Raw genomic sequence first — 12351 nt, forward strand, 5'->3', positions numbered from 1 at the left:
GCCATGCCACCCAGCTTGCAGCATCTCAGTTCCTGACCGGCGAGTGAACTCATGCGCCCGCGCAATGGAAGCCTGGAGTCCTGACCACTGGACCGCCAGGCAATTCCCGACCCTCTGTCTTATTGCTCTGCACAGTCACCCCTCCGGTACCACCTTAGACAGATTGACAAGAGAAAAGCAGCAGTTGAATATGTGTCCCTCGTGGGTACCGGGGAGCACCCAGGGCAAATGAGTAACTCTCAGAGTGGCTGAGAACTCAGGCTTAAAGACGAAAGAAAGAAGGGTGTGGGGGAGGCGGCGGGAAAACGCAGAAACAAGTGTGGTGGGTGCTCTGAGGTTACGGTCCTCTTCACCCACACGCGCATCTCGTGATTTCCTCACCCACCTCCTCCCGGGACAGAGACTTCCTTTATGAATGCAGTTTTCCCCGCGAAAGGGGAGCCTCTGCTCTGCTCCCAGGGCTTCTCCAGAAGGACTGGCCTGTGCTGCCGCCTTTCACACCTCACTGGGGATTAGATTTCATCATATGAGGTTTGAGGGGATGCAAACATTCAGCCCGTAACAGTCCTACTGGCTTAGCTGGGGCCACACCTGGCAGTAAGTGATGCTTGAAGTGCAGTCCTCACTCTGGGCCTTTGCCCACCTGAGCATTTCAAGGTCTACAAAGAAGGGACAGAGAGCAGATGTGAGGAGACAACGAGCACTTTGTTCCGAACGATGAAGGGAGATTTGTGTTTCAGAGAAATAAGCCCCATGGTGGGTGGAGGAGAGGTGCAGAAGGACAGCTCTGAGGACTGACCAAGGAGGGCCACAGAGTCAAGGGTCACTCTAGGTCTGGGCTCAGAAGCAACAACAACAAGGGCCAAGGAAGCTGGGTGCCCACGATGCCCAGCCGGCAGCACGGGCGCACGGACAGGGCCATGGAGGCCGGAAGGGCTCTAGGTGGCGCCCAGCTGGAGCTCCTGGTCCAGAGTCAGAATCGTGCGCAGGGAGCCTTGGCCAGTCAGGCCTCCTCCACTCTCCAGCTCCAGGCCTCTGCGGTGGGACACGGCACCCGCCTCCTGCCAGTGTTAATGGGGGCACATGTCCTAACTATAGGGAATTGCTTCAGGCACCAACAGCCTCCCCAAAGCAAGTGTTTTCTACCTAGAGCTGCACCAGGCGATGCTGAGGGACTGGCGGGCAGCCCCCGGGACCCACATCCACAGGCGTTGAGACAGGAGACCCAGGTGAGGACCAGGAAGGTGGGCGTGGGCGGGCTGGGCAGCTGGACAGACGGGACAGGCCAGGGGGCTGGGGCGAGCGTTCCTGGCCATCGCGTTGCAGGCTGTGGAGGAACGTGACAGGGAGACGTGGACAGACGTTCACCACACAAGACCGGCGCCCGGACATGCTCGGGTTGAAGGTGTGCCCATGCCATGGGTGGCGTGCAGAGGCTGGGGTGCTGGGGAGGAAGACAGAGGACGCACTCCTGGGAAAGAAGGCCCTGCTGGCTCCTGCCCATCCCTACCCACCCAACCCCTGAATAGCTCTGCCCGCCCCGCCCCCATCCCTGACCTGCCTCCACTGGATTTGGCCAACGCGAGGCACCGGAGGAGAGAAAGGCAGGAGGGAGAGCTTGCTCCTCGCGGTCCTCTTCCTGCCTGGCCATAACGGCTGGTGGCTGGCGGCTGCCTCTCTCCCTGTCCCTGGCTCCTGCGGGCCCCTCAGCTGTGCCTCCTCCCAGTGCCCCTCCTCTGGGTACTCACTGCCTCCTACTGCAGCCATTAACCCCGCCCACACCTCTGCACCCCTGCCCTCACCCGTCTCTGCAGACAGTGGACACTAGATCGTGATACTTCCTGCTTAAAATTCTTCAATGGACTGACCTGCTTCTGAGCTGATGAGAAACTAGGGGCCCCTGAAATAGACTCCGAGTACGACGTATACTTTAACTCACTGCTATCTCACAAAGTGAAGGCAATGTCTCCAAGGACCTAACTCTGGAGAATGTTCCATGTGCACTTGAGAAAACTGTGTATCCTGCTGTTGGTGGGTGGAGTGTTCTGTACACGTCAGTTAGGTCCCAGTGGTCTGTAGTGCTGTGCTAGTTTCCTTGCTGACCTTTCTGGGTGTTCCGTCCACTGTCTAAAGTGGGGTATTAACATCTCCTATGTCACTGTAGGGCTGCCTATTCCTCCAATTCTGTCAGTGTTTGCTTCATATATTTAGAAGCTCTGATGTGTAGCATATATACATTTATAATTGCTATATCTTCCTGGTGAATTTACTCTTTTATCATTGTCACAAGATACAAGGGGCATTATATTAACATTATTGTAATTATATAATGTTCTTTCTTGTCTCTTGCGACAATTTTTTACTTAAGATCTGTTTTGTGTGATATTAGTCCAGCCACCCCTGCTGTCTTGGTCACTAATTGCAAGTAAAGTCTTCCATCCTTTCACTTTCAACCTACGTGTGTCCTTAGGTTGAGAGTCAGTCTTTCGTAGACAGCACATAGTTGTTTCTATTTTTTATCCATTCTGCCGATCTATGTATTGTGATAGGAGAATTTAATTCACATTAATACATATTTATACATTATTTGTTCAATAACGTAGTTATAATTAATTTATGCATTTGCCATTTAAGTCACATAGGAAATAAAAAGTGGAGTTAAAAATAAAAAATACGGGACTTCCCTGGTGGCTCAGTGGTTAAGAATCCGCCTGCCAATGCAGGGGACACAGGTTTGATCCCTGGTCCAGGAAGATCCCACATGCCGTGGAGCCACTAAGCCCGTGCACCACAACTACTGAGCCTGCACTCTAGAGCCCGCGAGCCACAACTACTGAGCCTGTGTGCCTAGAGCTCGTGCTCCACAACAAGAGAAGCCACCGTGCTGAGAAGCCAGTGCACCGCAATGAAGAGAAACCCCCACTCGCCACAACTAGAGAAAGCCCGTGCGCAGCAACAAAGACCCAACTCACCCAATAAATTAATTCATTATTTAAAAAAACAAAAAATACAACAATATTGGCTTTTATATTAGTTCATGTATTTACCCTTCACATAGGTCTTTATTTCTTCATATGGCCTCTGGTTATTGTCAAATGTCCTTACATTTCAACCTGAAAGACTCTCTATAGCATCTTTTGTAGGACAATTCTAGTGGAAGTGAACTCCCACTGCTTTTGTCTATCTGGGAATGTCTTACTTTCTCCCTTATTTTTGAAGCATAATTTTCCTGGATATAGAATTCTTTTTTTTTTTTTTTTTTAATATTTGTTTATTTGGCTGCACTGGGTCTTAGTTGCAGCAAGCAGGATATTTTAGTTTCAGTATGTGGGATCTAGCTCCCTGACCTGGGATGGAACCTGGGTCCCCTGCATCAGGAGCTCGGAGTCTTAGCCACTGGACCACCAGGGAAGTCCCTAGAACTCTTGATTGGCAGGTTATTTTTTTTCTTTCAGTACTTCAATTATGTTATCCTACTGCCTTCTGACTTCCATGGCATCTAATGAAAAATTGGCTACTAATCTTACTGAGAATCCCTTGTAGGTGATGAGTCACATCTCATTGCTTTCAAGATTCTCAGTCTTTGTCTTTTGAGTTTGATTATAGTGTGTTTCTATGTGGATTTCTTTGAGTTATCCTATTTTGAATTCACTGAGCTTCCTGGACTTGTAGATTCATATTTTTCATCAACTTATATACTATGATTAAGGGGAATTTATTCCAGGAATGCAAAGGTAGTTCAACATAAGAAAATCAATGTAATGTATCATATTAATATAATAATACATATACACACACAAGTATATCTGTTAGATACTTGTATGCTCCAACCTGCACACTGGACTCCAGTCTGTGCTTTCTACACCGCGTGCCATGGGATACAGAGGATGTTCTCAGGTTGTGCCTTAGCCGTTTGCCTACATATGCACGCAGACTATCCCAGAGGGTTACATTAAAGCCGATGGTATATCAGGGCCTTCAACAGACAAGAACTTCTCTCTCCTGTGTGACTCTGGCCAGGCTGCAAAGGGCTGGTATGATGCTACACAGTCACACCTCCCCCTCCGACCTATCTGCCCATCACTCCTGGGGATCCTGCCGCAGCTTGTCTTTGTTCTGTGGTTGTGGTGGTTGTTTTATTGAACAACACGATGTTAGTTCCAGGTGCACAATATAGTGACTGGATATTTGTATACATTATGATTGATCACCACAAGTCTATTTACAACCTGCCACCACAGACGTTGCATAGCTATGGACTATACTCCCCACACTGTACATTTCATCCCTGTGACGCCTTTATTCTATAGCAGGAAGTTTCTTCCTCTTACGTTCCCTCACATATTTCACTCGTTCCCTCACACTCCTCCCCTCTGGCAACCTGTTTGTTCTCTGTATTTATGATTCGGTTTCTTTTTTGTTATGTTTGTTCATTTGTTTCATTTTTAAAGTCCACATATAAGTGAAATCATAAAGTATTTGTCTTTCTCTCATGTATGTCACTCAGCACACCCTCTAGTTCCATCTATGTTCTCACATATGGAAAGATTCCATTCTTTCCATGGCTGAGTAGTATTCCACTGTCTATAAATACACCACATCTTCTTATCCACTCATCTGTTGAAGGGCACTTAAGTCGCTTCCACACCTTGGCTATTGTAAACAGTGCTGCAATGAACATAGAGGTACATGTATCTTTTTGAATTAGTGTTTTTGTTTTCTTCAATTAACATACCCAGAGTAGAACTCTGGGTCATATGGTAGCTCTCTTTTTAATGTTTTGAAGAGTCTCCAAACTGTTTTCCATAATAGCGGCACCAATTTACACTCCCACCAATAGTGCACAAGTCTTCCTTTTTCTCCACATCCTCATCAACACTTATTATTTGTAGTCTTTTTGACAATAGCCATCCTGACAGGTGTGAGGTGCTATCTCACTGTGGTTTCGGTTTGCATTTCCCTGATGATTAGAGATGTTGAGCATCTTTTCATGTGCCTGCTGGCCATCTGTATGTCCTCTTTAGAAAAATATCTATTCAGATACTCTGCCCATTTTTTGTTTTGTTTTGTTTTTGTTTTTTTAATTATTTATTTATTTATTTGGCTGCACCAGGCCTTAGTTCTGGCGTGCGGGATCTTTAGTTGGGCCATGTGGGATCTAGTTCCCTGACCAGGGACCGAACCTGGGCCCCCTGCGTTGGAAGCGCGGAGTCTGAGCCACTGGACCACCAGGGAAGTCCCTGTTTTGTTTTTTTGATATTGAGTTGTATGACTTCTTTGTGTATTTTGGAATATTAACCCTTTATTGGATACATTGTTTGCAAATATCTTCTCACATTCAGTAGGCTACCTTTTCATTTTGTTGATAGTTTCCTTCACTGTACAAAAGCTTTTTAGTTTCATGTAGTCCCATTTGTGTATTTTTGCTTTTGTTTCCCTTGCATTAGGAGACAGATCAAAAAATTATTGCTAAGACCAATGGCAAAGAGTGTACTACTTATTGTTTTCTTTCAGGAGTTTTATGGTTTCAGGTCTTACATGTAAGCCTGTAACCCATTTTGAGTTTATTTTTTTATATAGTGTAAGAAAGTGTTCTAAGTTCATTCTTTTGCATGTAGCTCTCCAGTTTTCCCAACACCACTTATTGAAGGGGCTGTCTTTTCCCCCTTGTATAATATATTCTTGCCTCCTTTGTCATAGATGAATTGACCAAATGAGTGTGGGTTTATTTCTGGGTTCTATCCTGTTCCATTGATCTCTGCATCTGTTTTTGTGCCAGTACTGTAGTGTTGTTGTAGCTCTGTAGTACAGTTTGAAATCAGGGAGCATGACACCTGCAGCTTCATTCTTCCTTCTCAAGATTGCTTCGACTATTTGAAGTCTTTGTGTTTCCACACAAATTTTACAATCCTTTGTTCTAGTTCTGTAAAACATGCCATTGATATTTTGATAGGGATTGCATTTAATCTGTAGATTAGCTTGGATAGTATGACTATTTTAATATTAATTATTCCAATCTATGAGCACAGAGTATCTATTGTGTGTTGTCTTCAATTTCTTTCATCAATGTCTTATAGTTTTTCAAGTACAGGCCTTTTACCTCCTTGGTAAGATTAATTCCTAGGTATGTCATTCTTTTTGATGCAATTGTAAATGGGATTATTTTCTCAATTTCTCTGACAGTTGTTAGTATACAGAAATGCAACAGATTTCTGTATATTAATTTTGTATCTTGCAATTTTAGTGATTTCATGTATTAATTCTAACAGGTTTTTGGTGGAATCTTTAGGATTTTCTACATATAGTACCACTTCACCTGCAAACAGTGAGGGTTTTACTTCTTCCTTTCCAATGTGAATGCCTTTTATTTCTTTTTCTTTTCTGATTGCTGTGGCCAGGACTTTCAATACTACATTGAATAAAAGTGACAAAAGTAGGCAATCTTGTCTTGTTCCTGAGCTTAGTGGAAATGCTTTCAGCTTTCACTGTTGAGTGTAATATTAGCTATGGGCTTGTCACATATGGTCTTTATTATATTAAAGTAGGTTCCCTCTATACCCACTTTGTTGAGAGTTTTTATCATAAATGGATGTTGAATTTTGTCAAAAGCTTTTTCTATATCTATTGAGATGATCATGTTTTTTTTTTTTTATTCTTCGATTTGTTACAATGTGGTGTATCACATTGATTGATTTAGATATTGAACCATCCTTGCATCCCTGGGATAAATCCCACTTGACCGTGGTGTGTGATCCTCTTAATGTGTTGTTGAATTCAGTTTGCAAATATTTTGTACAGGCTTTGCATCTATGCTCATCAGTGAGCCTGGTCTGCAATTTTCTTTTTTTTGGAACATCACTGTCTGATTTTGGTATCAGGGTGATGCTGGCCTCATAGATTAAATTAGGAAGTGTTCCTTCCTCTCCAAATTTTTGGAATAGTTTGAGGAAAATAGGTGTTCTTTAAATGCTTGTTTGAATTCACCTGGGAGGTCATCTGGTCCTGGATTTTGTTCCCTGTGGGAGCTTTTTGATTACTGATTCCATTTCATTATGGGGCATCGTCTTTTCATATTTTCTATTTCTTCCTGATTCAGTCTTGGGAGGTTTCTGGGAATCTATCCAATTCTTCCAGGTTGTCCTTTTTATTGGTGTATCATCATCCGTAGTCATCTCTTACAATCTTTTGTGTTTCTGTGGTGTTGGTTGTAACTTTTCCATTTCTGATTTTATTTGGGCCTCCTCTTTTTTTCTTGATCTTCTCTCCTCTCTCTCTCCTCTGATCTCTTCCTTTCCTTCTACTGACTTTGGGGTTTGTTTGCTCTTTTTCTAGTTCCTTCAGGTGTAAAGTTAGATGGTTTATTTGAGATTTTTCCTGTTCCCTGAGGTAGGCTTGTATCACTATGAACTTCCCTCTTAGAATAGCCTTTGCTGCATCTTACAGATTTTTGGATCATTGTGTTTCCACTTTCATTTGTCTGCAGGCATTTTGTTAATTTCCTCTTTGACTTCTTCCCTGACCCGCTGGTTCTTCAGCAGCATGTTGTTCAGCATCCACCTGTTTGTGTTTTTGCAGTCTTTATTCTCGTAGTTGATTTCCAGTCTCACCCTGTTGTGGTTGGAAGAGATGCTTGGTATAATTTCAATTTTCTTAAATTTATGGAGACTCGTGATATAGTGTGTGATCTATCTTGGAGAATGTCTTGCTTATTTGCAAAACTTCATTTCTCCTCCAAATCTGAATAACAGCCTTGCTGAGTATTCAGGGTTGTATGTTTTTTCCTTTCATCACTTTAAATACATCCTGCCGCTTCCCTCTGGCCTGAAGAGTTTCTGCTGGGCCACACGCAGGCCCAGAGGAGGTGGTGATGGGTCAGCGCTGGCATCTGGTAGGCAGGGGGTCTGCAGCCCCAGGTGTGGGGGTTAGAAGGGCTCTGAGTCTTCTGCAAGTCTGCACGGGGAGGGGAGAGTGAGGACAGGGGTTGAGAGAGGGCCTTGTGAGTTCACCATGGGGCAGACTGGAGCAAGTTTACAGGTGACAAGGACCAAGAGAGTTGAGGGTGAAGACACCAGAGAGTAAAAGGTGACGAGGCCAAGTCCCAGGGCCAGAGCGAGGTGAGCCCAATGCAGGTGGCGCCCCCATGGCTTTGGGGAGTCCTGATGGTCTAGGCCTCTCCAAGGACCAGGACTTTACCAGCAGCATTTCCTCTTGTCACAAAGTGTGCATGTTTATTAATTACTTCAGTCTCACAGAGTGATACTAATTCCACGTTTCAGGGAAAACTTGATGTCAGCACATCAAATGTTTCATGCAGCAAAACTTAGGTACTCCCGGCTCCGTCGTGGGTACTGGAAATACAAAGAGAAAACAGAACGCACGCCGGAGGGAGAGGCACATGGACAGATGAGGTGCAGGGTTACAGGCGGGGCAGGAGGGCCTGGGCCCTCAGGGAACGCCTCTCACCCCACGGTGTCCACACGCCCAAGGGTCCAGAGAGAATGGCACCATCTGGAATGGTTTAGAAATGAACAAAACCAATGCCGGTTTCTAAAAATAAGCACATTCACATCGTTTCTCCACTGATTTACCTCAGCCTAGAACAACTTACTTCACCTTAGTATGTTCAGTTCGTATGGCCGCACCTGACCCCTCCGTCCCGCTATGCCAGGCGTTCTGGGCAAGTCGCTGGGCTCTTAAAGCCAGTATTTATAGGAAAACTCCACTCGGGTACCCCTTAGGGAAATCTTTGCAAGGATCAGAGCTTCAGCTGCGTGGTTGTCTAAAATGGGCACACAATCACCAAAATACACGTTTAGAATAAAAACTCAGCCTTCAGAACTCAGCCTTCACACATAGCTCTGCACTTGTTTGGTCTCTGTAATAGTGAGGTAATAGGTGACACATCTCAGTTTTCTTTTTTTGGCCGCACCATGTGGCATGTAGGATCTTCGTTTCCCAACCAGGAATCGAACCTGCACCCCCTGCAGTGGGGTGTGGAGTCTGAACCACTGGACCACCAGGGAAGTACCCCACCCCCGCCTTTTTTTTTTTCTTTGCATCTTAATTTTAAAAACTGACGAAGAATAGCTCAACACAAAAATCTAATAAAAAAACAGATTTTCAATAAGTTTCAATTAATTATACTCTGATCATAAATGATCTTTATTAAGGAATGCATATTCTTGTGATCAAAACCAAATATTTTAAAAGAATGATATACTTAATAAAAATTGATATGAATGATACACTTAATAAAAATTTTGTTTAAAATTGTAATAAAAAGCAAAAGACATTTAGAAGACCTTTGTCTCATTTTAGAAAACATAAACTTTAAGGATTAAAAGTAACTTTCCAAACTCATTGTCAGAATTAAAAGCCCACATTACAGAAAAGTTTAATGACAAATATTGACCAACAGTTTACGACAAGTTGTACAATAAATTAAAAAGCCTCCTAATTTTTTTCTTTACCAAAAAAACCACGAACTGATTAAATAACAACAGAAAGTTAACACTAATTTCAGAAGAAAAGGCACATCCAGGCAAAACAGTCAAGGCAGTTTTGCACAAGGCAGCGCTACGTGTACACGTGCAGGATCACTGCAGCAGAGGCGGCCCCCAGGAGGCTCTAAGGTCCGGGGACGCGGGGACAGCTCCGGCTGGTCACCTGGCCGCGGTGCTCAGAGGCTGGACCGTCTCTCGGGCCGGGGCACACACCTGGTGACAGCTGCGCGCCAGAGCAGCGGGGCCAGGAGGAGGCTGAGTGTGGTCACACTCAGGATGAGCAGGTACACCTGCCGGGGGCGGGGCGTCAGCGTGGCCGGGCACGGGGCGGGGTGGGGGGGGGGGGGGGCGGCGAGGCGGCCATGTCTCCACATCCCTGTGCCAGGTCTGGAGAAGGGCGCTCCGCCCCAGAGAGGCCCCGAGGGACCTCAGCGCACCCCCGCCCGCTGCCTGCGCCGCACACCGCGGACGGCGGCCCTCCATCCCCACACCTGTGCCCCCCAACCAGCCAGGCCGAGACTCACCTCCCGAGAGATGACACGGGCTTTGCGTGCCCGGCTCCCCAGGACCAGAGAGAACTCGCTGACCTGCGCCAGCCCCGCGGCCACGATCCACTTGACGTACTGGCTGGTCTTGGGCAGGAGCAGAGACAGGACCAGGGCTGCCAGGACGAACTGCCAGGGCGGCCGGTCACACGTGGCCCGCCCGGAGCGCCACGCGAGGGGCCTCTCCAAGACCACCCCCCGCGGAAACCAAGGCCCTCCCGCCAAGCGAATATCGCGCAGCGTTCAGGACGGAAACTATTTTTAGCAAAATGTAAAGAAAGCGCGGAGGAAAGCAGCCTGCCGTGAGCCCTGCGGAGCAGCCGCCTGCACTCCGGCGTCGCTGACGCGGGCACCTCGACAGCTTGTAGTCACAGAGGACAGACAAGCGGACGGTGGCGAAACAGTTCTCGGTGCCCATTAAAATGTACATCTGCATCACAAGAGTGGCGTCCGAGGCTCTCTAGACGCACTCAGAAGTCAAATCACGGCGCGAGGGCATCCGTGGAGGGTGCAGAGAGCAGCTCCTCCAGGCCCAGCTCCCCGAGCCCCCACTCCAACACAAACCCTCGGACAGAGGGCCACCCTGACCCCAGAGGCCCAAGCTGCCGGGGCTGCGCTGGGGTCGGGGGAGGGGCACGCGCCCCTGGTAAGCGGCACTGCGGGGCTCGCAGGCAGGCAGGCAGGAAGCGAGGTGCGCGCAGTGACAGGGAAAGCCAGCGGCAGCGTGGACGTCACAAGCAGGGACCCTACCTTCATGACCACCACCGAGAGCGTGAGGACCAGCAGGACGGTGAGCTCGTACAGCACAAAGGTGGGGAACACGTGCAGGCCTGGGGGACAGCGGATGGGTGACCCTCCGGGGCTGGTGGCCGGCCTCCCCGCCACCCTGCGTCCACGTGCTCCTCTGCCCGGACAGGAAGGGACAGGGTGTCCCCTCACCCATCCCACCCAGAGACCCCGAGCGGAGGGCCTGGTGATTCACGCCCGTTTGATTTTCTGCATCAAAATCAGAATTTCCTCCTGCACTTGGCGTGGACGCACTGACTGGGACCTGACACCCCGCTGAGCAGCGGCCACGTGTGACCGTGCGTCAGGAGCCCACGCCTCTCCTCTCAAAGCTCCCCTCCTGCTAAGGGAGAGTCCCTCAGACCCTCGTCTCCATGGGAACTGTTTCTGCCACACCAACTATAAGCAGAGACACGTGTGAGCAGCTGGGACCCAGCGGGAGCGTCAGCCCTGGAGAAGGAGGGTCACCTATGGACGCAAAGAACACGACGGCCAGGAAGTCGCGAACGGGCTCCACGTAGGACATGACCTCCTCAGCGACCACGTGGCCCTGGGAGGACACCAGGGCTCCGGCCAGGAAGCAGCCCAGCTCCATGGACACGTCCAGCAGCTCGGTGACCTGAGGGAGGAGGACACAGGTCACATCAGCCCCTCTGCTGAGGAGACTCACACCAGAGGGCCTCTCGGACGTGGCGGGCCATCCCCATAAAACCACGACAAGCCAGCCTCACTGTCCCTGCCCAGGCCCCTGGGGCATCCTGAGAGGACCCCGGAGAAGACACGGCGGTGAACGTCAGGTCATTGACCACGAGCAGGAGGAAACGGTCATAAAACAGTTGAAACCATCATTCGTGCAGACTGCTGTGGAAGTTTTGAGTGAGAATATTTTCCAAAATCTAAGCATCTGTGATACACCTTCTTTATTGTGAATCAATAAACAGCCCAACTTCTGTGGCATTAAAAATGTGGTGCACAAAACTACTCCTGCCACCCAGCGCCTCAAGGAAGGAAGCGGACACGGTGTTTAACTTGAGGTGGTAAAACCAGAGACGAGAGCAGACAAACAGACGACGGTCCAGGCGACCCCACGGACGACGGTGTCAGAGCCCATCGACACCCGGGCGGGTCTAACAAGGTGCTTGCAGCCGCCACACCACACACCACCGCACAGCCGGGCAGCGCTGAAAGCTGACTCGCTGAACCCACCCCCGTGACCCGGGGAGCCGTGACCGGGACCAGACGGCCTGGAGAGCAGGCTGGGCTGCCTGCCTGGGGACAGCAGGGTGTCAGGGCCACCCACGCTCGGCCACTCAGCTTCTGTGGCGTGACCCTCGTCTTCTACACGGAGGTGAGGAGATGCTCGTGGAGAAAAGGTCCTGTGCACGGCCGTCCACCCTGCGCGAACTCACCTCCCGTGGATGCGGGTCTCAGTGAGAAAAGAAAGCAGTACGTTTCCAGAGCACCACACGGAGCATCTTCGTGACCCGAGGCCGGCAGACGTGTCAGAGTGACCCAGA

General features: G+C 48.5%; 1 protein-coding gene across 10 annotated transcripts in view; it reads right to left on the reverse strand.

Annotated features, from left to right (window-relative positions):
- Positions 1-9163: 9163 nt before the first annotated feature.
- Positions 9164-12351, reverse strand: part of TMCO3 (transmembrane and coiled-coil domains 3) — a 28638-nt gene continuing 25450 nt past the window's right edge. For 2 of the 10 annotated variants that reach the window (XM_057707042.1, XM_057707048.1), the window contains 4 exons: positions 11303-11453; positions 10799-10878; positions 10028-10177; positions 9165-9793 (listed from right to left, as the gene is read on the reverse strand). In XM_057707042.1, the coding sequence (XP_057563025.1) occupies positions 9680-9793; positions 10028-10177; positions 10799-10878; positions 11303-11453 (495 nt within the window). In that variant the 3' untranslated portion in view covers positions 9165-9679. Of the gene's footprint in view, positions 9794-10027; positions 10178-10798; positions 10879-11302; positions 11454-12351 lie in introns of those variants that run through there. The other 8 variants (XM_057707045.1, XM_057707044.1, XM_057707043.1 and 5 more) reach the window with 7 other exon arrangements.

The sequence above is a fragment of the Hippopotamus amphibius genome, chromosome 14, assembly GCF_030028045.1.
Source record: "Hippopotamus amphibius kiboko isolate mHipAmp2 chromosome 14, mHipAmp2.hap2, whole genome shotgun sequence".
Classification (NCBI taxonomy): domain Eukaryota; kingdom Metazoa; phylum Chordata; class Mammalia; order Artiodactyla; family Hippopotamidae; genus Hippopotamus; species Hippopotamus amphibius.